Source organism: Rhinichthys klamathensis, unplaced genomic scaffold (genome assembly GCF_029890125.1).
Source record: "Rhinichthys klamathensis goyatoka isolate OS25496 unplaced genomic scaffold, OSU_Roscu_1.1 h1tg000196l_1, whole genome shotgun sequence".
Taxonomy (NCBI): Eukaryota; Metazoa; Chordata; class Actinopteri; order Cypriniformes; family Leuciscidae; genus Rhinichthys; species Rhinichthys klamathensis.
Window position 1 is genome coordinate 6996045 of NW_026606722.1, and position 22608 is coordinate 7018652.

Here is a 22608-nt window from a genome sequence, read left to right on the forward strand (position 1 = left end):
CTGGAGAGAGAGCGAGAGAGATAATATCCAGCACAAACGCCTCTACATAGACCAAACACTGAACATGAGCTGAAGCCATGGCCAACACACTAATGCCCCTTTGAAACTAATGCGGGTTGTAAAGTTTCTGACCAGTTTTCACAAAACACAGCCATAAAGCTGATATAAGTGACATAAAACTGTCGTAAGGGACTTGAAATAAGACAAAGATTTACCACAATGGCGTCAAGCATGCACACATTCCTGCGATTCCCACCCAAGGTTTGCCACTGATAGTAAATAAAATGGCAAAGTCCAGCAGCAGGGGGCGATAAACTCCCTGAACTATGTGTTTAAGCTTTTACCTCAGCACTTTTTCTCCTAAAAGGTGCACTGATCCTCAAAGTGACCGGGAGTTAACTTGGGATTTGAGGGGAGAATGTTAAGAATGCGTAAAGGCTTTAAATTCTGGGAGGACTGTGCAATATATTTCCATGAAAACAACAACATAATCCAGTCTAATCTTCCCCGGCAATAAAGGGTCTCCCAGCAATGGTGATTTGCACCGAACTGTTAAACTTTCTAGAGGCATCATATCTATTGCATTTCATATAAATGATACGAGAACTTTCCACCTTTCTGTTTTACATTCAGTTAAAATGGTACAACTGCAGTATGTATCATAAAAATACAGCATACTGGTACAAAACACACAAACGCTCTGCTCCATGCACACAATGGTAGAGATTTAACCATTCCGTACAGTACAAGACAAGAGGGGGAGATTCAGGAAGATCACCACATCTATAGAAAACACAATTTGGGATAAAGTCTGTTTTTCCGGATTATGAGCAGAAATGAATATGAAAATAACTAGTAGATCTATCTATACCTTTGCAACTAGCTCAACACAAATAAAAAAATGATTGGTTCAAATGATTCAGATCTATCCTAGACAGTGTCGGCCCAGATCCGGGCCACATCTAGTACATGTGGATCAATGTGTATCAGATGTGGGCCGGATCTGAGCCGACACTATGTTACTCTCTGGGATTGGTTGAACTGAAAACATCTCTTTTTTGGCGGTCTTGTTTGATTGAATGATTTGTCATAATGTAACATCTGCATATATATTCAATATAATTCACTCCTCTCATTTTCAGTCATCTTTCACTGCTATTTCCCATCTGGCTGTTTTGTTGTTGTCCACTCACACACATTGGCACAAAGACGACTACAACAGATCAACTATCTGAATCCCCACTGAAATCCACTTATTTATGTCATTTGTTCACAAGTAACACTTAAGATGTGAGCTTAAATAAAGAATAAATATGTGTAACTAATAAATACATTGGATCTACTCCATACAAACAACCACACACATCAACAAATGTGTTAAAGCATTAAAAACAACGTTCACAATCTATTTAAGGCATCGCAGGGGGTGGGGTCATGTGGCGCAATCTCTTGGCTTGGGTCACTTATATAGGACACTATGTTCTCATCAGATACACACCACGTATATAATGTTGATATAAGTATAAATAATATTTATAGTATATTACTATTACTTTACTATACTTTTGCTTTACTATATATTTACTATACTATACAAAATACTTGTAAAAATATAGAAAACCATAAATAATAATGGGTTGAATGTGTCATTCGGGGAAAGTGCTTTAATTATGTCTTTCTGTCTGTCTGTAATCTCAAGCATTGAGAATATTTTAAGGCCGTCTGATTAAAGGCTCACTCATATCGACAAAATGACTGGCACAATCTCCACTTTATCGTCTGTATTCTTCTCTATTTGCATTTTAGCCATATCAAGGCACAACATTTAAGCTGGTCTGTCTGCCCTCGTCCAGCATATTGGTCTCTCTATGGCAGCGGCACAGCCCATGATGTAAGCAAAGCCTCTGAGACAGACACAGATAGGTCACGGTCAGCCGTTTCCACTGCAGATGGTGTGTATCATCTGAGATTCACTCTGACATTCACCAACACTGCTATATAAATGCTCTCTGGAGACTGCAAGCCAAAGCCTGAACGCTCAATATAAGTTCTTCACTTTATAAATTAACTCTTAAATAATGTGAATAGATATGATTTCTTTGCAAAATAAGAAAGAATCTCTAATATAATATCATTCAATAATGATCTTTGCTCTGTATGCATAAACCTATTGTTTTGGTATGTCATTGCAATCAGTGGCTATTAAACTAAACTATGCAACTCGAGTGATCGATATGCGAATATAAATATACTGTATAATGCATATTATCAAAAGAAATGTATATATAAAATCAGAAGTATGTTTATAGTTTTTGAATTCTTTAAACATATGACGATAGGGGAAAACCCTCTGACTAAAGTGGCCCTAAAAATGTTTTGGACAAAATTCATGTTTTATTAAAAGATCTGTTAGGTTTAAAATAATAAAAGCTATACATATACAGTTACAAAATGCAAGTTATAGGGGGAAAATGTCAAACATATATGGACAATGTCTGGTTGTCAAACATTAATGGAACATAATAATAATTATAATATATTATTATTCCACCTCTATATTATTGTGGTATAAATAATGAATTGCATGCCCCGTTGTATATATAATTCTGAATTATATTGCATAAATATTTCAAATGGAGCATGATAAAGTGATAACAAAAAGATTTAGCGTGACTGGTTTGCTGATTGCCTTGCTATGATTGGTTAACTAATACAACGACTCATACCTGTGTCTTTAGTGTCCAAAACCTTTTTGGGGCCACTGTATGTCTGTGCTGCTACTGTGGGACCGGCATAAAAGCAACCCCCGAACTCCATAATTCACAACCCCTTAACCCTTCACCTTTTGACTGGTTTCTAAGAGGTAAAGACCACCAGATGGTAGTTTTTTTTTCGGGGCGCGTTGGTCTCAGCGAGCCAAGGTAGTGATGAGACTGGCACACATTTCAAAGAAGTCCATGGTGTGGCTGCCCTGACGCGGGGCCAGCAGGGGTGTGCTCCCGGTCAGAGACCCCGGCAGAGAGCTGCTGAGCTGGGGCATCTCAACAGCCACGCTCGCAGAGTCGATGCTGAGCCGTGGTCGATAGAGGCCGGCTGTAGAGCCAGAGCGCTGAGGAGTCGACGACCCTGACTTGTGCTCGATCACATCATCTGAGTGAGCGAAAGAATTTTTACATTTTATCAGACAGATATAATGAAGAGTAACAAGCCAGGTTAAAACTGGCTAAATGCATCCAGATCAGAGGCATAACTAGGATTTGTGTACATTAGGGGCTTCACATCTACACTTCAAATGTTTTTTTGTTTTTTTTAAAGAAATGAATACTTTTATTCATCATGGATGCATTAAATTGGTCAAACGTGACATAAATATATTTATAATGTTACCAAAAATACATATTTCAAATAAATGCTGTTCATTTGAACTTTCTGTTCATCAAAGAATCCTTTGACCACCGTTTCAGGAAAATATTGAGCAGCGCAACATTGATAATAATTAGAAATGTTTCTTGGTCATCAAATCATCATATTAGAATGATCTCTGAAGGATCATGTGACACTGAAGACTGGAGTAATGATGCTGAAAATTCAGCTATGCCATCACAGGAATAAATTAAATCAATATATAAAAATTTAAAGTTATTTTAAATGGTAATTATATTTCACAATACCACAGTTTTTACTGTATTTTTTGATAAATAAAGGAGTCTTGGTGAGAATAAGACAAAGTCAAGTCACAAAAAATGTCAATTGAAATTAAAATTAATAGTCAATTATTCAGTTTTGGAAATGCAGTTAAAGTCCCTGTAAAGGCAATTTTAAAGACTTTGATAGCTTATTTTATGTACTTGCTGGCTTTTTTTATCATTCAAATTTGGCAGGGTGGCTAATAAAAAAAATTTCTGTGGTGTGACAAACTCAGAACACATACAAAATTTTTACTTTACAGGGACTTTAAAGTAGGTACATGAAAATAAATAGCTGCCTTTTAATTCCAGTAAGTACTTGTCATTAAAAAAGACGGATCGGTTGATGCTCACCATCGATGCTCTTGAAGTCGAGCAGGTAGCTACGGTTGTCCACCTGGTAGAGCTGCAGACACATCTTCACAAAATTCCCAGTGACAGGATTCTTCCGGCGCACTCTCAGGTGATACGGGTTCACCACCTAAATCCCACGACATCCGACACACTGACATATCTATTCTCACTATCAAATCAAACATGCATACTTGTGCTTGTTTCAAGCCACTCACTTTCCACTCGTACTCCAGCTGTTTCATGGCACGGTAAACCTCAGCCATGATATCGTACGGTTTGCTCTGGCTCCGAATGCCCAGGTGCCATTTCGCCTTCTTCACCGCCAGTGGTTTGGGTCGGGTAGTGTTGAGGGCGTCCAGAGGGCACCGTGCCTTAGGGCTGTCGGCCAGGAGCGGGGGCATCCGTTCGGGGTGAGGTTTGACCCCTGGTGGCAGGGGCATGCCCTCCTCCATGAAGGAGCCAGTTGGGGGACTGGAGGCCAGGTAGAACTCGCTGGCCTGGTTCATGATTCTCCGGTTGTCGATGATGAGGTGGTACGCCACGGCCAGCTGGTCTTGAGGGTCTCCGCTGTAGAGGCTGCTGAGTACTTCGGCTTCAGTGCATTCAAACTTGTCGCACACCTCCCGCACGGCCTCCTCGTCCACCTCTGAGGAGTCGTACGAGGGGTCCTCGGGGAAGAGGTAGCCAGGAAGGTCCTGTTTAAACCACTCATCCTCTCTGTCATACAGGAGAGAAGAAAATAAAAGTACTGTATGTTGTATTTAAATTAGGGCTGTCAAATGATTAATCACGATTAATCACATCCAAAATAAAAGTTTTTTTTACATAATATATGTGGGTGCACTGTGTATAATTATTTTGTATATATATAAATACACACACGCATGTATATTTAAGAAAAAAAATTATTTATATATAAAATATTTATATTTATATATAATATAAATTATATATAAATCTATATACAGTATATACATGAAAATATTTCTTAAATATATACAAGCATGTGTGTGTATTTATATATATAAAATAATTATACACAGTGCACCCACATATATTATGTAAAAAAAACTTTTATTTTGGATGTGATTAATCACGATTAATCATTTGACAGCCCTAATTTAAATATTTGTTAAAATCTTACTATGGTTAAACTGACAGAGTGCATAAGTTCGTGGGGGCCTATCATACACCTGGAGCAAAGCAGCACCAGGCGCGACGCAAGTGTTTTTTGCTAGTTTCAGCCCGACGCAGTTATCATTTTCACGTCCTGCGCCACGTTGTTTAAAATAGCAAATGCATTTACGCCCATCTGTGCGCCCATGGGCGTGCTGGTCTGAAAACGAGGTGTGTTCAGGCGCATTGTTGGCATGTTGATGTTTTGAGGCAACTGAAATAGACTGCGCCATTGACCAACTGAAACCTGGTCTAAAGTCAATGGCACAGTATTTATTTTGTTATTTAAAGAGCGCATTAGTAATGTGCGCCTATAGGCAGGTCCACAACACGTGTACACTCTGCTTATTCCACACACTGGGTCCCCCAACTGGCTCCTTCATGGAGGAGGGCATGCAGCAGCACACAAACATGCCAAATATTAAAAATAAAAGGATTACAATGTAAAAGATTAATATTGTGTACATATAGATATGGTGGAATCCGGCTTGTCCCGTAGATGGCCTGCTCGCGTGCTTTAACCTCGCGCACGAGCAGATCTGTTTCCTCTCTGGAGAAGCGCTCAGTCTTTCCACTATCAAATTCCGGCATGTAAATGGCGAATCCGCCATTGCGCGAGCGCAACTGGCTTTTAAAGGGAATGGGAGATGAGACTCTGGTTGGTTTATTTCACGCTACGCCCAAAACACACCCATTACTCATTAAGAGAATAGGGGCAACCCTTTTAGACCATGCGCCGCATGCACCGACTATTTTTCCCGTCGTTAAAGACCCACTCCGATGAAAATAATGTTTTTCTAGGTGTTAACATGTTCTTGTGGCATTTTTCTGATGTTAGAGGACATATCTTGAGAAAAATAAGCTCAAAGTTGTATTTCTGAGTATTTCTACATTCAAATGGCTGTGAATCAGTAGCAGACGCTAAAATGCCGGCTAAAATCGACTGGAGTTGTGACGTAGTAACTCCACTGGGCGTCTCCACACACGACGTCTTGGAGTGAAATAATGATCGGTGATCGGTGATAACTTTGATTAACTTCGGATAATAATAATTAACGTGTATATAATACTGTTGCCCCACCGGTATTGGGGATGTAAGCTAGCGGGAGAGACAGAGCTCTCAGCAACGGGCAGGGGGAGGGTCGTCTCCGTGCCAACGGCTCCGCCCACAACGCAGAGGCGAATTGCTAATGAGCTACTGCCGCTCTGCTGAAGCGAAGTCCCAGAAAACGGCACAGGTTTTGTGATTTTGGCTAAAAATGGCATAATCATAATTTAAAGACCACTGGGAATGTTTAAAAATAGCTCAAAATATGATCGGAGTGGGACTTTAAACTAGCAAAAGTGGATTCGGCAGCGCAGTGCGCTTTAGACGATGCGCTTAGATCGTTAAAATAGGGCCCATGAAGTGTGATGACTAATAGCAACCTGATGTCTTTGATAGTAGCTCTCTTCAGTGGGTCCACCTGCAACATGAGCATTAGTAGACTGGCCACTGAGCGGTTGAGGTATTCTGGCATGTAGAAGACCCCTCCACGGATCTTTTTGAAGAGGGTGGGCACGTGCTCGTCATCGAATGGCAGAGTCCCACAGAGCAGTGCATAGAGAATGACGCCACAGCTCCAGATGTCCACCTCTGGACCAGCATACAGCCTGAAACACAACATACGTGTCATTGTGTGAGTGTGTGGGCTACAACATTGTGTCTACGTGTCTATCAGGTCCTGTTTACACCTGGTATTAAGATGTGTTTTGGTTGATCAGATCACAAGTAGACGAATGGGACACATTCCTGTTTACACCTGGTGTTTTAATCCATCTCTTTTGTCCACTTTCAGCCACTTCTGTCCTGATTTCTTCAAGGGGAGGGGACGGCTATGGGCGGTGTGGGTTTTTCAGATCTTTCGATCTAATGGACGAGATAAGCTCATGCAATTAACATATGAACGCACCCGCAGACGACAGACAAACATACAGTGCAGAAGGTTTTGTTTCTGCTCTGATAGCCGAAAGATCACGGCGAATGCTGTGAGTGTGTGTTAGAAATAAGGAATGGTGAGAGAACATGGTAAGTTTTTTCATCTTCAAACCAAACTTAGGTCTTTAGCCGACAAAGTTTAAATCCCATCTGGCTAGCACACTTTCACATGTTTACGCTGTTTTGGCAAAAATCGCCAACACAGCAGTTACCCTGGCCTGTGAGTGAGACACTGAGACACAGAAATGGGCAATCTTTATACTACTCTTCAAGGTCCTTTTCCCTGCAGAGTTTCCCAGTAGTTTTCCACAGACAAAAGACCCATTACTGCTAGCTTCGATTTATCGCTAGCTGACCCTTTAAGCCCCCCCAAACTAGATGACCTCCTGACCTCAGAGGTCGGAGGTCCTTGCCCACCTGTTTTCCAGAGTGTCTCGCTCCTGCACTTCAGGTGCATAAACATACATAGATTTCAGAGAAGTTCATCCTCACATCAGACTGCAAATGATAAAACCATATGACATTCCTTTGCAATGTCCACTGAAAATTTCCACAACAACGCGTTAGGTCAGTAGGCGGAGAGTAGGCGGACTCTTGTGGCTGTTCGAACACATTTGACCACATGAGCATCTACACTACGAAAGCAATCCAGTCGAATGCGTTTTCGACTACCTCTGGAAGTGGTCGAAAGTGGACAAGCTCAAAAGTTTTAGACCCGTTTACACCTGTATTTAGCGTCATCCACTTGTGATCCGATCGACCAAAGCGCATCTTCATACCAGATGTAAACAGGGCCTCAGAATGAATGAGAAATTTTCCAGAAACAAGCAGAACAAGACGACAATCGGTATTACATAAAAAATGGATGCAGTCCTTATATGATATTTATGTGCAGTGTATCAATGCAGTCCATACCGCAAAACAAACAGCTAGCCATGGTTTGTTGGACTGCTCGTCTTGCAAGCCAGACCTTTGACTATCGATATACATATAATACAGTGTAGCGCATATTGTCCAAGAACTGTACATTTCTTACGCAATCTGGTTGTCAAGACTTTAATAAAACTGACTACATGACCTCTCACCTTCCTGAAATGACCTCTGGTGCAGCGTAGTTTGGTGATCCACAGCTTGTTCTCAGGAACTCTCCGTCTGACATCATGTTTGACAGACCTGACAAGCAGAGCCGCACAAATAAGTGTACTTAACAGACAATTTGATTGGTAAAACAAAACGTATTTCAGGGCAGATCTAAATACAGTGGGATCCAAACGTATGACACTATATTTGACAATCTGGGAATTTTAATAAAAATAAATAATGAAATAAGATGAAGTTGTAAAAATCTATTAAATTTTAAAATTGAAGAATTTTCCCTCAGGTTTTTGGACCCCACTGCATATGTCGTGTAGCTCAGTGCATCTGCAGGGTGCAGCTGATATTTCAGGTATACTCATTTCAATCATCATTGTAATGCATGTGTTATGCCCACTGCACAATACAATGTCATTATATTAATAAAAATTAAAATAACATTCTACCAATATATATGCAGATTGGGGTATTTATGTATATATTTGTTATATACACAGCTTGCTGTATCATTTTTAAAATCTGTGAAATAGATTTCTATAAAATAGAAGTAATGTATTTTTTACTGTATTTATACCTTGTATGTGTGTGTGTAAATAATACAAAGTAAAAGGTAATTTAAAATATAGATATATGTTAAATTAGAAAATAAAGCATTTTCACTAGTGCTCTTGGACAACATTTGGACCCCACTGTATATGTGGTGTAGCTCAACAAATCTAGCTGCAGGGCAGATTTATGTGTATTTCTCTTTGCCTCTTTCCTGTCTCCGCTCTTCTGTGGATAATCAAACAGCATGCCTCATATAAACCACACGACTGGACATGTAGCAAAACTGCAGCTGGTTGCTTGGCAACTATCCCTCACTGTCTGCACAACATTAGCTTTCTGTGTGTGTGTGTGTGTGTGTGTGTGTGTGTGTGTGTGTGTGTGTGTGTGTGTGTGTGTGTGTGTGTGTGTGTGTGTGTGTGTGTGTGTGTGTGTGTGTGTTTGTGTGTGTGTGTGTACCAAAGTCAGCGATCTTGGCATTCATGTTGCCATCCAGCAGTACATTTTCTGGCTTGAGGTCTCTGTGCACCACCATGTGTCTGTGGCAGTAATCTACAGCTGAGATGATCTGCTGGAAAAGACGTCTCGCCTCGGTGTCCTCCACCTGCACATGAGAGACATAAAGAGAGATTACTACATACAACAATATTTATAATAAAAACAAGTATTTGTTCTCTGTGGGTTAAAGCTGTCTGCGTTGTATTTGATACAAAGTTCTACATTCAAGTCTAAATCAGTACTACTATCCAGATCAAATACTCATCTTCTTGCTAGGAACATTTTTTATTTGGGTAAAGTAATGTCAAGAATAACTTTTGTATTGTTAATAATATTTCAAAATGAATATTTACTGAATTTAAGCAACTTCCTTAATCATCATTTCATTTCTAGGCAAACAGTATCGAAATTTTATCGAATATGATACAGCAGGTATTTAGATATATTAATTTCAATCATTCAATGCATGTATGCCCCCAATACAATTTATTTAAATTATTTGAGAAATCATATCAATAGGGAATATTAATGTAAACACAGTAAAAAAAAAAACCTTCCAATTTAACTGAATTAATCTTATATCCAACAACATTGTCAAAAACTAGTTCAAAAACTTGTTCAAGTGTTGATGAATTAAGGCACTAAAAATAAAAAGGATCAAATTTCACCATAGTCAGCTGTGTGTTCAAACTAAACATGTCCTGCAACATGAACCGTCAGGCAGTGCCATTGTAGGCAACCCAGAAAACACAAAGACTGAGCCCTGTATATATGCATGAACTCCCTGACCCTTCCCACGAACACTTCACTGGATCAGGTGCTGTTTGGATAAGCTAGATCCCCATAACCCCAACAGGTCTGGAAGACGCAAAGGTTAATCCATGCTCAAATCCAGACCAGAGCCACAAAAGCGAGTTAAGAGTCCTAAGGCTCATAAAGCAGTTTCCAGGTATTAGGTGACTAACACAAAACATCATTGTGTTGTCCATAACTGTATATGTTTTGTTGTGCAGGACTGTATTAATTATAATGTTCAGTAATTTTACAAATTAGGTATGCCATGCAACTTTGGAGAACCATTGAGAAAGCCAATAGCCTTTCCCATGATTCTAAGAGCCTGTTAGCCAGCAGCTGACTTTAGTAGCAAGAGCTCTTCAGATGATTCTTACCCTTCCATGCTTACAAATATAGTCAAAAAGTTCCCCTCCAGACACATATTCCATCACCATGAAGAAGTCTGTGGGAGTGCTGATCACCTGATACCTGCAACACACCAGAGAAAAGAACCACAGGAACTCAACAAGAGGCTTTATATTAACATGTTAGTGCTTTCAACATACAGCAATACAGAGCTCAACAATAAGGATGGCCAATGGCCCAGGGGACACGGTCTTTATCATGTACATATGTTTTTATACCCTGTAAAGAGAAACATTTGGATTTCTCTCATATGGGAAACAATATTATTGCAACTTCAGCTGACTTGAAAGTTATCTTGATTTGTGACTGCAAGCATCAACTATAATAAGATGAAAACTCCTTGCCATTGTTTTCCAGCAAAAGTGAGTTTATACATTTTATAGTTACATTATAGTCATATCATTTCAAGCTATAATTAAAAACCTTATAAATTATTTGTTAATGTAAAATGTAATTTAATTGAATATTTAATTTAATTAAATTGGTATTTCTTGCTGACATAACAAATATGTTGCTATAAATATATTTTATATTTTAAGTTAGAATTTATATAAATAGTTTTTTTGTGAATTTAATTGTATTTCTTTCTGACGCATAACAAATATGTTGCGCTATATATATATATATTTCTGCAGGGAAAGCTACTGTCAGTCTGCTGTGTTGTTGTCCCTGTTTATATTCAACATAAGATCCTTTATAGTGGGAGACACAGCCTTTCAAACAGCAGTAGAGAAGGACAAGGCCTGTATTCCTCAGAGGAGCTTAATATAGAATACTGAAAAAAAAAGTCTGGGACACCTGATGTGATTTTCAAATAAACATAATGTATCTTTACAAAATCCAATCATTGAAAAAAGAATGATAAAAGGAGAGAACAAAGCATGCTCTCAAAACAGAGCAAATACCCAGAGAAGCACACACAAAAAACACAGCAGGGGCTTAACATGGTACATGTGTCGAGAATGCAATAACACAGCTATTGCATTATGATGAGAAAAGGGGAATAAGTGAGAGTGGAAAAGAAGGAAAGTGAGAAATTGGGACGTGAGAGGATTATGCTGTGTTTTGTCTCCTTAACTTCTGATCAGAACAACCCTGAAATGTGTCATTGAACTGTGAGTGGCAGAACAAGAAATGCACCGCATAAAATGCAGATACGTCGGTACATTTCCTCCCAATTAAATTGTGTAATGTATCTGTCAACTTATTCTACTTACCTGAACCCTAACACCTAACCTTAACCCAACATTCTACTAACAGTCTACTAATAATCTAGTTGACATGTAGTTGGAAAGTTGCTTATAGTTGGTAATGTCTAAAGTGGACCAGCGAAATAAAGTGTAACCATGTAATCTATTAAATGCAATCTAGAAATCCTCAAATACCAAAGTGTCTGTACAATGTGTTCTTTGAATTTGTAGAGTTTGTTTCGAAAAGAATTAAATCGGCTACACTATAAACCTGATCTGAGATCAGTATAGAAACTGGTTTACTGAGATTAAGATCCCGAGTAACGAACCATTAAAATTGACAAGGTCTGACATAACAAAACCTTGTTTACTGAAATCAAGTGACTTTGGCAGGTTGAAACATACTACTACTGGTTTAAAGTTTCAAAGCAAGTTTTTGCAAGTGCCCATCACTACTTTTGTGCTGAGATGCAATTATAATGTTAGAAACATTATTGGACGTATATATATTTTTATTAGGGCTGTCAAATGATTAATCGTGATTAATCACATCCAAATTAAAAGTTTTTTTTTTTTACATAATATATGTGGGTGCATTGTGTATAATTATTTTATATATATATAAATACACACACATGCTTGTATATATTTAAGAAATATTTTCATGTATATACTGTATATAGATTTATATATAATTTATATTATATATAAATATAAATATTTTATATATAAATTATATTTTTTCTTAAATATACATGCATGTGTGTGTATTTATATATATACAAAATAATTATACACAGTGCACCCACATATATTATGTAAAAAAAACTTTTATTTTGGATGTGATTAATCGTGATTAATCATTTGACAGCCCTAATTTTTATATAAGAATATATATTTTACTTTTTATATAGCCATTTCCCATCCTAGCTGTCTTTAAGAGGCACATTTCATTTCCAGTGGGCTTTATATATATATATATATATATATATTATATATGTGTGTGTGTGAGTGTTTTATTTTTTATTGAAATAAAATGTAATTAAAAATGTATATATAACACTAGAAACCTAAGGATTTCAGAACCTAGAACCTTTTGAATCTATTTTTGCAGCTTAGTTTTAATAAATGTTTGTCTTGAATTGGGGAGCTTATAGGCTTTTCTGGAGAACATAATTGCTATACCAGCTTCCAGCGCACACCAGACTGGACCAGCTTGGAAATGTAAGCAGGTCTTTTCAGTTGGACTCATTAAAATCAATTATCCGTACATGTCTAACCACATAGGAAAAACATCTGTTCCGTCACCTTTAATCAAATAACTTGTATTTGAAGTATTTGCCCGCAAAAATATTCCACATCCTTGTCATTAGTGATGTTAAATCTCACAAAAACTGACATAAAGTCAGCATGTGTAATGATCCTTGTAATACTCCTAAAGTTGTAAGTTCTCCATATTAAAGTCTCCTGAAATTGCAGTTCAAAGACATAAAGCTTCTTAAAATCTGTAAGAAGCTTAAGCCGTCAGTTAACCCAGTGTAAAAATGATGTTTCTTCCAATCAAGGTTGATAATCACCAGTGCACTGCACAGGCATACTCAGTGGAATTTGTTGATGTTGATTGCGTTTTTCATATTTTTTTTATATGTGTGATTCACTCACAGCTTGATGATGTGTGGATGTCTGAAGAGCTTAAGGTTCTGAATCTCTCGTTTGATTTTCCCCACAACATCGAGACTGCGGATCTTCTGTCTGTTGAGGATCTTCACAGCAACTTTGTGTCCTGTTAGCTGGTGCTCTCCAACTGTTGGCCAAACACACACACACACACACACATCAATGAAGACTCAGCTGAAATACCATCACCAGCAGTTAGGTTATTGTAAACACCACTGATGAAAGACAAGTTTTATTCCAACGAAAGCAAGCATCAGTGCTGCGGGCCGCCGACCTCCAACACAAACCTTCTAAGAAAACAAAGAAAGAGAGACTTTCATTTCAGGTCTGAGCCCTCAATATAAACAAACTAAACCTGATCTACTCTGAGTTTAGACTTTCATATACTAGCCTTAAGACAATTGCTTATCTAGAATTAGATACTGCTCACTTTTGAGCAAAATTTACGAAAACAAATACCCACATTTTGTTTGGTTTGATATATTATCAGTCTTGCACATTATTGTAACAAGTAAGATTATTACATATTTCTCGCCCCCAACCTGAACATACACATTAAAGTATAAACAATTACAATAAAGACATTTATAATGTTACAAATCTATCAGTATATAAGTATATATTTCAGTTATTTTTGCATATTCTTTCTGAACCTTAAAGGGGTCATATAATGCCATTTTTGTACAAGCTAATATGATTCTTTAGGGTCTAAATTAAAAGTTTGTAATATACTTTAATTAAAAATTATCATTAGTATTGTAAGAAAACACTTATTTTACTTGGTCAAAAACAGCTCTGGTTTCAGCACGCCGTTTCAGTGCATATGACTTTAAATGATCATGAGCTTTGCTCACTCCGCCTCTCTGTTCTGTGCGTACACCGTTTGTAACACAATAACACAATAACCATAACGCGTTGTTCAGTATAAACGTGGGATTATGAATTATATTGAGAACATCATACATAGAAAACATGCCGTAATGTACCCTAAGTGTAAACCTTAGACGCATTCATTGTGAAGCGTGCAGCTAGCGATTTGCAAAGATTAATATAAATATTAATATAAAGTTTAATAAAACGTTACACTCACTTCCGTTCTTCTAGAGGTTCAGCAGGAACACGAATATCTGGTACCGATCCTTTTTTCATGAGCAGCTTCTTAGCAAAACCAGCTCATACTGACCCTCGTTTATAAAGCAGTCTGGTGAGAAATGATTCGCGCAAATATGAAAGCATTGACGTTGCTCGTGGGGAATATTCCCTTCGAAAACAAACTCAGCCACTGCGTCTTCAGCGGTTCGGATTTAGGAACTGTTATGAGGAGGAAGGTGAACCCAGGCGCAGACAGCAGATGCAATGAACAGGATTTATTGATACAAAAACAGGAAAAACAAAGCCCACGAGGGGGCAAAACAAGACTGGACTATGTAGACTAACTAGACTGAGACAGATAACTATAGGGACACAAATAACCTTTACAGGCAATAGCCCAACAGGACTAAAACTCTTGACAAGATACTCACAGACTCTGACAAAGGTTTGACAAGGATTAACACTCAGGTAACAATCACAATGAACCGACAACAGACAGCAGATACAAGAGGATTAAATAGGGAACACTAATGACGAGGACAGGTGAAACTGACTAGACAATAATCACAAGACGAGGATAACAAGGGGGCGGGGTAACGAGACGAGACAACACAAGCACATGGTCCAAATAACAGACCATGCGCTTGCACATAAAACATGGGTCTGCCATGATCCTGCCACAAGACCAGTGAAATCAAAGACAAGATGGTAGAATCATGACAGAACCCCCACCTTAAGGAGCGGCTTCCAGACGCTCCTCAAGGGGAAACTAAACACAAGACAAGACAGACTGTGACATAGATAAACACCAACAAAACATGGAAAACACTAACAATGGCAAACAGGAATAAACAATAACGGGGTTCGGGTGAAAAATCAAAAACAACATACAAGGCAAAGGAGGTGGAGGAAACACAGAGTTCATGGGGGGAGGTCCAGGGTGGATGGGAGGACTGGGGGTCTTGGGTCCACGGGAGGAGGGCTGAGGACGAGAACTCCGGGCAGGCTTGGACGGGGACACATGAGTAGAAGTCTTGGGAGAAACAGTCCGGGGTTTAATGGTGACAGGGGAAACAGTCCGGGGACAAGTGGAGACAGGAACGAACGGTGAAACAGTCCGGGGACTAGTGGAGACAGGGACAAACGGGGAAACAGTCCGGGGGCTGGTGGAGACAGGGACGAACGGGGAAACAGACCGGGAATTAGCAGCAACAGATTCAGACGAGGACACAGAGGATGCGGAACCGGGACTCCTGACGTGAGACATAGCAGGCAAAGGGGCAGGACAGGATGCAGCAATAACAGCGGCAGGCTCGGGTGCAGCGCTCACAGGGATAGGATCAGGTGCAGCGCTCACAGAGACAGGCTTGGGAGCTGAGGACAAGGCAGGACAGACAGGGGGTTCAAGAATAGCGACGAGACGAGACAGGTAATAGGAAAGGGTCTTGGCCGCAATGATGACGGGCATCTCCTGACGAGCTGAAACTGCTCGCAGAACCTCCTTAGCGGCTAGATCGGCCGCAACTCTCTCAGCGGGCTCTGGGACGGCGCTAGCTGAGGCGGGCTCTGGGACGGCGCTAGCTGAGGCGGGCTCTGGGACGGCGCTAGCTGAGGCGGGCTCTGGGACGGCGCTTGCTGGAGCGGCCTCTAGGGCGGCGCTTGCTGGAGCGGGCTCATGGACGGCGCTTGCTGGAGCGGGCTCATGGACGGCGCTTGCTGGAGCGGGCTCATGGACGGCGCTTGCTGGAGCGGGCTCATGGACGGCGCTTGCTGGAGCGGGCTCATGGACGGCGCTTGCTGGAGCGGGCTCATGGACGGCGCTTGCTGGAGCGGGCTCATGGACGGCGCTTGCTGGAGCGGGCTCATGGACGGCGCTTGCTGGAGCGGGCTCATGGACGGCGCTTGCTGGAGCGGGCTCATGGACGGCGCTTGCTGGAGCGGGCTCATGGACGGCGCTTGCTGGAGCGGGCTCATGGACGGCGCTTGCTGGAGCGGGCTCATGGACGGCGCTTGCTGGAGCGGGCTCATGGGAAGACAGAGACGGAGGACAAGAGGGTCCCTTCCTCCTCCTCTTCCTTCTGGGACGCGGAGCTGATGTCACAGCTGGACTGGTGATCGGCAGAAGAAGCGCAGCAGGGTCCATGACTGGAAGTGGGAGGGCTGTCTCAGGCAGGGAAGACTCCGTCGCTGAAGACTCCGAAGCAGACTCCCAGGAAATCCGTCTCCCTCGTTTTCCACGGAGACTTGCGGGTGTGGATGAAACCTCGGGAGAAGAAACGGAGAGAGCCTGATCCCCTTGAGAGATGACGGCCAAAACACGACCCTCCGGGATCACTGGCAGACAGGCAGAGGGTGGAGACCCCGAGGAAGAAGACAGCGGACCCTCCCGGGAGTAATGATCCCAGAGTCGGGCATAATTCTTCAGGATCCACTCACCCTGGGACGGGACTGGACAATCTACCCTCTCTTCATCGGAGGGAGCCGATAACCACCATTGTTCCGGTTGTAGCCGGGGTCGGGAGGACATACTGTCTGCTGGGTTCGTTCGTGGTCGGTTCATTCTGTTATGAGGAGGAAGGTGAACCCAGGCGCAGACAGCAGATGCAATGAACACAGGATTTATTGATACAAAAACAGGAAAAACAAAGCCCACGAGGGGGCAAAACAAGACTGGACTATGTAGACTAACTAGACTGAGACAGATAACTATAGGGACACAAATAACCTTTACAGGCAATAGCGCAACAGGACTAAAACTCTTGACAAGATACTCACAGACTCTGACAAAGGTTTGACAAGGATTAACACTCAGGTAACAATCACAATGAACCGACAACAGACAGCAGATACAAGAGGATTAAATAGGGAACACTAATGACGAGGACAGGTGAAACTGACTAGACAATAATCACAAGACGAGGATAACAAGGGGGCGGGGTAACGAGACGAGACAACACAAGCACATGGTCCAAATAACAGACCATGCGCTTGTACATAAAACATGGGTCTGCCATGATCCTGCCACAAGACCAGTGAAATACAAGATGGCAGAATCATGACAGGAACTTTAAAATGAGTGCTGTGTTCGTTATTACACCCAAGAACAGAACACCACAATCGCTTAGACGCCATTCTGCTCATAGACAGTGCTCCAGCATATCAACAATGACCGCGCCGGTCCGCGCAGACTATGATTGACAGCTCTCACGAGCGAGGGCGGGTCTGTGTTGAAACGATGCTGTCAATCCACAATCGTGGGAGGGGCTTCCGAGCGTGTGACGTCACAAAATCGAACGGCTCAATTTGAGGCAGGGGAAAACATATAAGGAGATTAAAACAAAAACACTGGATGGATTTGTATCATTTTATGATGGTTGTGTACAGGCACTGCCAACACACATTTCAGTACAATCAACTTGTAAAAGTGCATGTACCATTATATGACCCCTTTAAAATAATTTGATTGGTGTAACCTAATCTATTCAGGTTTATTCAGTATTTTTGACTATATTTTTAGGTTAGTATTTTTAGTGTGCATATTGACACTGCATTCACTGCCTGAGCTACATGAAGAAATAATGAAAAATGGCTGCAAAAGCAAAGCCTCTATTAATGTCTACTAACGGTTGGAGGGTCACTTGAAAACAAAATGTGCTTCCGCTATGGATATTTAAGTCCAATGACACCCTGAGCATGCAGTATGGAGGGAGTTTAAAGGGCTTTATTCATATCAGACTCATGAATATTCATTAGGGAACTCATCCCTGATTGGTCTTAACCCCAGTGACGGGTAGGTTTAGGGGCGGGGTTAGGGGTAGGTCATCAGACCCCCAGTGACGGGTAGGTTTAGGGGCGGGCTTAGGGGGTAGGTCATCAGTCCAATCAGGGATGACTTCCCTAATGAATATTCATGAGTCTTCCCCTACCATCCTGTGAAAAAAAATATCGCAGCCTGGCAGGTTAATCAGTATGACAAACTAGCTTAATCAGCTAGAGCAGGGGTTTCCAATCCTGATCCTGGCAAATACACTGCAGAGTTAGGAGCCAATCCTAGTTAAACGCACTTGAAACAGCTAATCGAGGTTTTCGGGATTGCTAAAGACTTCCAGGTAAGTGTTATAGGCAGGTTGTTTGGAGCTGAACTTTGCCAGACATCATCGGCCCTCCAGGAGCAGGACTGGACACCGCTGAGCTAGAGGTTAAGCTAGTAGGCTAAGTGGTTAAGGAATTGTTCACTTAAAATTTTTAATGTTGTCATCATTTAATCACCCTCAAGTTGTTTCAAACATGTATGAATTTCTTTCTTCTGCTGAACACAAAGGAAGATATTTTGAAGAATGTCGGTACTCGGTAACCAAACAGTTGATGGACCCCATTGACTATTTCCCCCCCCCTACTATGGAAGTCAATGGGGAACTCAATTTCTTCAAAATGTCTTCTTTAGTGTTCAGCAGAAGAAAGAAATTCATACAGGTTTGAAACAACTTGAAGTAAATGATGACAGAATTTTCATTTTTAAGTGAACTAGCCCTATTCTTTTAGTAGAGCTGCAGGATTCTGGATAAATTGAGAATCACGATTTTTGACTTGATTTTTTTGTCCATTGTGAATGGATTCGATTAAACCAACGGATTGTTGTGGTTTGCTATTGCTGTGATGTCATGTGAGTGACAGGTTGTCCCGCCCTCGCACAAGTGAACATCATCAATAGAAGAGATGTCACTAGAGGGAGGGGGAATGTTATTTTGATTAAAGAATATGAGGGAACATGCATTTAAAAAAAGACATTTATAATAAATACTGCAATATTCCATTTAAAAATAAGATTTTCAAAAAGCTGTCATGTGCACAGTCTTGTATCTTTGTACTTTTGTCTGATTTGCAAAAGGGTCTGATTTCCCTTTTTTGTTGTTGTTGATTCAAATCAAAGTTTGTAATGTTGTGATTCACCCTGTAGCTGGTTGGTTTAGTTTCCCTGTGGGAAAATGAATGGGAAAAATAGTTCCCCAGGAAAAGTGGGCGGTACTGTTGAACCCTATGGTAAAAGCGGGCTGAATTGTATCTTGTCAGACACGCAGCTGAGAAATGGTCATAAGACAAATGGGAATGCTTGTGTTTAGGCAAAAATGCTGTCTAGGTAAACATTTCTGTTATTTTTATTTTATTTTATTTTTTATGAAATGAAAAATGAAATGAAATGAAATGAAAATGGCACTGCCAATCAATAGTTCGTTTATAACGGATTTATGTGCACAGACAGACACTGATAATTGAGAGCATTTCTTTTAATGCAACATAGACCGTGTTATATAATAAGATTTGACTTTAATAAATGTGGAGCAAAGCTCAAACACAGGGCTATACACCCGTGCGAAAGGTCATTCCCAAAATGAGCGGCATTCCCACTCGCGCTTAGAATAGAAAATTACTGCAAGGTCAAAGCAGCACTGCAGGTAAAATATACCAACTACGACATTTGCTCCAGTGCTACTTTTACAGTAATCATCAGAATACACTTTTGAGACAAACGTTTTAAAGATTCAATAATTTGGGAGCTGGAAATGTATGCAAATAACATTTTAAAGAGCGCAGCTCAATGCCTGGTCGCGATTCAGGGAGGATGACAGAGCATTAAAATGTTTAAAATGCCAAATATTAAGAAGGCGTAAGTATGTGAACCCCAAACATTTCCGAAATGCCAGATAGTTCCCCAAATGTTGTGATACTAAACATTTACGCAAACATGATTGCAAGTGCACCGTCTTCTGTGGTGCTGAAAGAATTTCCATCTCTGCGCTGTATTCACTAACAGCATACGCACTCTCTGCGCCTGGAGGACGTTAGCGGAGGATCTTACTACGCATTTCATGCTACGTAAACTGCGCACATCGTCCGCCGGCAAGTTCAGCACTAACAACCCCGAAAACATACGTTCGTACTCGCATTCCATGCAACGTCCGAGCACGTATAGTAAATGAATATACTTAACTCTTCACTTTTCCAAATGTTCCGACTCCCAGCGTGTCTCCGAGGATGTAGTGTCCTATCTTTACCCTGCCTTCGTGTTTCTGTTTTTCAGCCATTTTACTATGTGAGGTCCTCGGGCTGCCTTACAGTAGGCGGGATTGAACACATGAGGTAGACGACTGAGCCAGACTGAGCTTTACTGAACCCCTCTAAGAGCTGATCTGAATTCAGCTTCAGGAGAAACTGTAAACTCTACACAGGCAGCTCTCGGGTCAGCTGATAAGGCTTGAACTGGCGGTGAAGGGGGGGGCGGTCGAGGTGTTTAGGTAATCCCTCACTGACTATTGAGCATGATACCACAACTCTAACATTAATTATTTAAAGATGATAACTAGAATGTATGCACCATTTCGTTTGAATTTACATATTGACATTTTACTCACTATCCATAGAACCACCAAATACAATTCTTCATATAGTAAAAAACAATACAATTTTGACTAAAAAAGGAATGTAAATAAATACGCATAGGCCTATTTTAAGGAAATGTGACACTGTCCTGCCAGAATTCAAGGGTTCATCATTATATATCTATAGCTATCTATATAACTTTATCTATCTATCTATCTATCTATCTATCTATCTATCTATCTATCTATCTATCTATCTATCTATCTATCTATCTATCTATCTATCTATCTATCTATCTATCTATCTATCTATCTATCTATCTATCATCTATCTATCTGTCTATCTATCTATCTATCTATCTATCTATCTATCTATCTATCTATCTATCTATCTATCTATCTATCTATCTATATAATGAACCCTTGAATTCTGTCAGGACGTAAAATAAATAAATATATATATATATATATATATATATATATATACAGTATAGCCTATATATATAAATTACCTTTTTTATACAGCAACGTTTCACAGCTGTGTATTTAGGCTATTTATATCAATAGATGATTATGAAAACTGAAAACATTTCTAAAATCAGGCAAAATCATAGTCAGTCTTGATTCTGAACTTTTAAAATAATAATAAACATAATAACAATAATAATACTTTTAATGGCGTTTTAATAATTAATAGTAAGTAACTGCACTCAAATTTAGTAAATATGTCTCTTTGTGTATTTAATGTATTATTTATTTACGTATTAGTAAATGTGCACATCATGCAGTCAAAATCACCAGAATATACTGCAGAATTAAAGTGATTTAATGGAGAAAATTGTTTCCTAATTTACCTCCGTGATTTTTATGGATGGCACACGTGAAAAGTCCACCATTAGGCCGTACACAACTGCAAAAGGTCATTACTGTTATATTATTATTATTTGGCCTGAGATTATAAAAAAAAATGTGGTCATTTTTGTCGCTAGTCTAGTAAACTTCAAGTGTGTTACATGCGTTTCCCCGCTAGATGGCAATGCTTCATCACTGCTGAGTTGGAGTTGCCAAGACCTGATCTGTTTTATATTGTAGAATTTGTATTTATTTTATTGGATCAGACAGATATTAGAAAATAAATATATTACAACAATAAGAATATAGGCTATAACATAAATTACATAGTTTGACATACTGTGGCATTATTATTATTTCGTGTTTTTTTTTTGTCAGGTTTCCTGCAGGTTAGTCAAATGCTCCTTGTGCACCACACTTTAGTGTCTAAGATCCTCTATTGAATTGGGGTCAGATCTCTGACAGAGCTCATTGTCGACCAGCCATACCTCTTTGTTCTGGCGCTAGTCAGATGTTAATCTAACCTTTGTGGGTGGGATCATTGTCCTACAAAAAGATGAACTTCTACCAAGCTTACGTTTTTAACGACTAGTTCTTTTGCAGAACTTCCCTGCACTTTAGATTCATTAAAGTTCATATAGTGTTTTGGATTACAGAAAAAAAACAAGATAAATGGTATAATATACTAAAAACCCATCAATTTAACACACACAAAATATGAAACTGAAACAATCTGAAAATTGGTCACAAAACAAATGTATCCATTTTATTTATTATTAGGCCTATATCCATTAAAATAATGAGTGAGTCAAAACTATGTGTTTTTTTTAAACCTTATATAATGGGCGTTACGCACTTATACGATTTATGAATAAAACATGGAATAT

The 22608-nt window shown here is 39.9% G+C and overlaps 1 protein-coding gene across 1 annotated transcript; it reads right to left on the bottom strand.

Annotated features, from left to right (window-relative positions):
• Positions 1-2673: 2673 nt before the first annotated feature.
• Positions 2674-20695, bottom strand: prkaa2 (protein kinase, AMP-activated, alpha 2 catalytic subunit). The gene is made up of 9 exons (XM_056262792.1): positions 20482-20695; positions 13386-13527; positions 10503-10596; positions 9295-9439; positions 8280-8367; positions 6645-6869; positions 4256-4757; positions 4041-4167; positions 2674-3150 (listed from the first exon to the last, which is right to left on the bottom strand). The coding sequence occupies exons 1-9, from the start codon at positions 20573-20575 to the stop codon at positions 2909-2911; spliced, it is 1659 nt and encodes a 552-aa protein (XP_056118767.1). The 5' UTR covers positions 20576-20695; the 3' UTR covers positions 2674-2908.
• Between the last annotated feature and the right edge of the window lie 1913 nt (positions 20696-22608).

Bases quoted from the DNA above. Each gene is read 5' to 3' on its own strand.
- prkaa2 (XM_056262792.1), bottom strand. From the start codon at position 20,575: ATGGCTGAAAAACAGAAACACGAAGGCAGGGTAAAGATAGGACACTAC. The intron at 8,368-9,294 runs GTACACACACAC...TCTGCTTGTCAG, and splicing joins TGCCAAGATCGCTGACTTTG to GTCTGTCAAACATGATGTCA. The intron at 6,870-8,279 runs GTGAGAGGTCAT...GTTGTGTTTCAG, and splicing joins CCAGAGGTCATTTCAGGAAG to GCTGTATGCTGGTCCAGAGG.